A 3,717-nucleotide genomic window follows, 5' to 3' on the forward strand; every position below is an offset into this window, starting at 1 on the left:
CTTGGACTCATGGATATTTATATGTTGTAGCACTTATTGAAAAGCCTTTTTCCCCACTGCGTGTCTCGGGGTCATCCTTAGCTGCCTGGTTCAGTCAGTTTCTGGGCTCTGTTGGGATCCACTGACTTGTTTGCAAATTCTCTCACTGGTAGATCACTGTGCTATATCGTAAATGTTGAATTTGTGTGATGTCAGTCTTGTGACTTTGCTCTGTTAGTATTTGGCTATTCCCCTGGGTGTTCTCACTTTTCACATAAGCCTGAGAATCTGTGCTTTGCATCTTCCAAAGAATCTGTTGACTCTTATTTGGAATTGCATTGAATTGGTAGATTGAGTCAAAAAGACTTGATATGTTTGCAGCATTGAGACTTTTTCCTCTATGGGCATTGTATCTGCATTATAACACCTATTCATGGAGTTGCTATTGTCATACATGAGTGTTTTTTTTTTTAGTTGGATGCTATAAGATATATTGGGTTTTAAATTCTAAGAATTCTCTGTTGGTATAGAGGAAGTAATTATTCCTTTGGCAGCTACCATTCATTCTCACTTTAGATTATTGATTATTTTCAAGAAAATTCATTGCTACTTTTTGATGATTAAAAAGATATTCATATTATCTGGAAGAAAGAAACATGTATGCAGTCCTTTTGATTTGTTTGTCCTTTCCATCCCTTCAGCGGGTGACAGTGTCTCCCACCTGGAGGATAATATTCAACCTCCCAGGTGACCATGGGCATCCTTACCAAGCTCATGCCCTTGGTGTGAAAACATACAAGTTTTCTCGAATGGGAAAGACATCAGACTTATATCTTGAAGAACAACTCTTTGTGTAGCCAACACGACCTCGATCTTGAGGCCATCCTTTTAACTCAGCCTTCCAAATGCTGGTATTACAGGCAGGTGCCACCATAATTAACTTAAAGATAGTCTTGCTTTTACAAATGTCATTCCTCATATTTCTAGACTGAGATTTTTCAGAAAGATTTATTTTGGATTTTGCTTACTACATGAATATTCATATGATTAAAATATTTTCTCTTGGTCTATTGATGTGATTAATTAAACAATGATCACATGGTGAACCATCTTTGTATGAGCAGAAATAATTTCATTTGATATTCTTGTATATTGATTAATATAAATTTGTCCCATTGATTTGCTAACACATTATTAATTTGTAAAAATTAATTAATTTTTTTTGAGACCGGGTCTTGCAATGTAGTTGAGTCTGGACTTTTGCTCACATTTTAGCTCAGGTTGGTCTCAAAATCACAGCCGTGCTCCTGCCTCAGGCTTCTGAGTGTTGGCTCTACAGGTGTGAGCCAACACACCCAGCCAATTAATGCTATTTAATTTTTTTTGTTTATTACATGTATTTGCTCATAAAACTTTGTTCTTCTGAGGCATTATCCGTTTGTAGAATTATAGTCATGCTTGCCTCATAGGATAAATTGAGACTGTGAATGTATGTATTGGGACATGGTTGTGGAGAACTGGTGACATTTGTTCCTATAAAGCTTTGAAGAATTCCATTCATTCCATTGATGTATCTGGCCAAATGGTTTTTGCTCTTGGACATTATAGGAACTGATATAATTTCTTTAATAGGTATAGACTTATATTCACAATATTTTTGTGAGAACATTGATAAATTTGTCTTTAAAGATATTTGTCTAGTCCAAGTTAGGGCTAGATGGGTTTTGACAACATGTTTTATAAACCTTTTAAAATATAACAATGCATAGTGATGGTATCTCCTTTTACACTTCTCCTCCAGTTTCACTGTGTTCTAATGATTTTTTCATAGAGGATCTACCACTGTTTGTTTAGTGGATGTTGCATTCTCCAATTGTAATTTTGCCATCATCTGTTTCTCTTTGTGGTTATGTCCATATTTTTGTCCAGTATTTTGATTTACGCAGCGTGCATGCACATTTAAGAAATCACACATCCATGATATATTGAGCCTGTCAGGATTTAAAGTCTGTCTTTATACTAGATAATTTTTATTCCTTTGAAGCTTGCCTTGCCTGACTTCAATATAGCTTTCTAGCATTCTCTGGTCTATTGTTAATGTGGTGTGTCATTCTGCATCTCCATTTTTGATGTGAGTTCTTCCAGGTTCCATAGATTATGTTGTCACCTACTCTGAACATACCTGACTTTTAATTAGAGTATTGAAACCACTGGCATTGGAGGTTTTCATTGATACACTTGGGTAAATATCTACTATTTTAACTACTGCTTCATGTTCATTCATTTTTTCCTCTGGGTTTTTTTCCCCATAATTTTATTGAGAAACAAATAGCAATGAGACAGTTTCAAGTCAAATTGGTGGGACAGTTTTAATAATTAACACATTGCGTACTCTCTTCCTAGTGGTTATTTGCTCCAAAAGATGTGGACATGATATCCCATTTACAAACACTATTAGAACAAATCCCTCAGTTCATTAAGAGAATGTAACTATATATCTATCCTAACTATTTTGAATACACAGATGCAAAATGGACATTCATCTGTGTCCCCTTTTTTGTTCAGTTCATCATTTGAATATCATAGGTGTGTTCTCAGCAAAATATTCTAAAAGAGTCCTCTTATTGAGAAGTTTTTGCATGTCAAATGAAATTACAACAAAGTGAAAAGACAACCCATAAATTTGGAAAAAATCATGACAAATAAGTACTCAGACAAAGGTCTGTTCTCTAGAATTTATAAAGATCTAAAAAACACAAGGGCCCCGAAATTTAAAGACACAGTCCAGAAATGGGCATCTGAGATGAACACACACTTCTCATTGGATGAAATTAAAGAAGCAAATTAATATAAGAAAAAATGTGCCACAACATTAGCCATTTGTGAAATGCAAACTAAAACAACACTGAGATACCATCTCACTCCAGAAAGAATGACTATCATAAAGAAATCACACAACAACAAATGTGGGAGAGGCTGTGGGGAAAAAGGAATCTTCTGGGTTTTTTTGTTTCTTTTTGTTTTTTTCTGTTTCTCCTCTAGTTTTTCTGTTTCTGTGCTTTAATTATGTTTATCTTTTCATTGCATACTTTTATTATTTCTTTAAAAAAACTTGTTTGTTAATTTTATTGTATGCATAAGGCCTGACTGATATTTCTTTCTTTTTTTTTCCTGACTGACATTTCTGAATTTGATTTCAGAGAACCATGAAAATGAAGAGTCTAAAATAGAAATTGAATTGCTGACCCCCAGGTAACAAAATGTGTATTCAGGGACCTGACTGGGATGAGTAAAATATGAAGACTTTCCCAAATGGTCACAAGAAAGGATTTAAAGTGCCCATAGATATTACATTGAAATGTAGAAAAACCTGCCATTGTGACCACATAGTCTCACCTCATGAAGTGCCTCTTCTAAGGATGTGCCCATTGTCCCTGAAATACTCATCTGCAATTCAGTGCAATAAGTCACCTGACAGATATAGGAAAGCCAAAGAATCTGCATTCCTTTGTCCTATGCTTGAGTTTAGGATATAATGTATGCTGGTTATATGAGGGACCATGGCACATGTACATGATTATATAACATGGAACCTGACCAGACTGAAAAAAATCTATCATGTAACAATGTATATAGTGTCTTCCTATGTACAAAGTCTGTTGGACCCTCCAGTTTCTCAGAATTATGGACCTTATTGGTGGTTGTAAAATAAACACTATAGGCAGGGTAGGGTCACTG

The 3,717-nt window shown here is 35.0% G+C and overlaps 1 protein-coding gene across 1 annotated transcript in view; it reads left to right on the top strand.

Annotated features, from left to right (window-relative positions):
- Positions 1-3,717, top strand: part of LOC111814761 (putative neuroblastoma breakpoint family member 5) — a 12,442-nt gene that overhangs the window by 7,258 nt on the left and 1,467 nt on the right. Inside the window, exon 2 of the mRNA XM_023708715.1 lies at positions 3,180-3,231. Coding sequence (XP_023564483.1) covers positions 3,180-3,231 — 52 coding nt within the window. The remainder of the gene's footprint in view (positions 1-3,179; positions 3,232-3,717) is intronic.

This window comes from Octodon degus, unplaced genomic scaffold (assembly GCF_000260255.1).
Source record: "Octodon degus isolate 3935 unplaced genomic scaffold, OctDeg1.0 scaffold00486, whole genome shotgun sequence".
In the NCBI taxonomy this organism is placed as follows: domain Eukaryota; kingdom Metazoa; phylum Chordata; class Mammalia; order Rodentia; family Octodontidae; genus Octodon; species Octodon degus.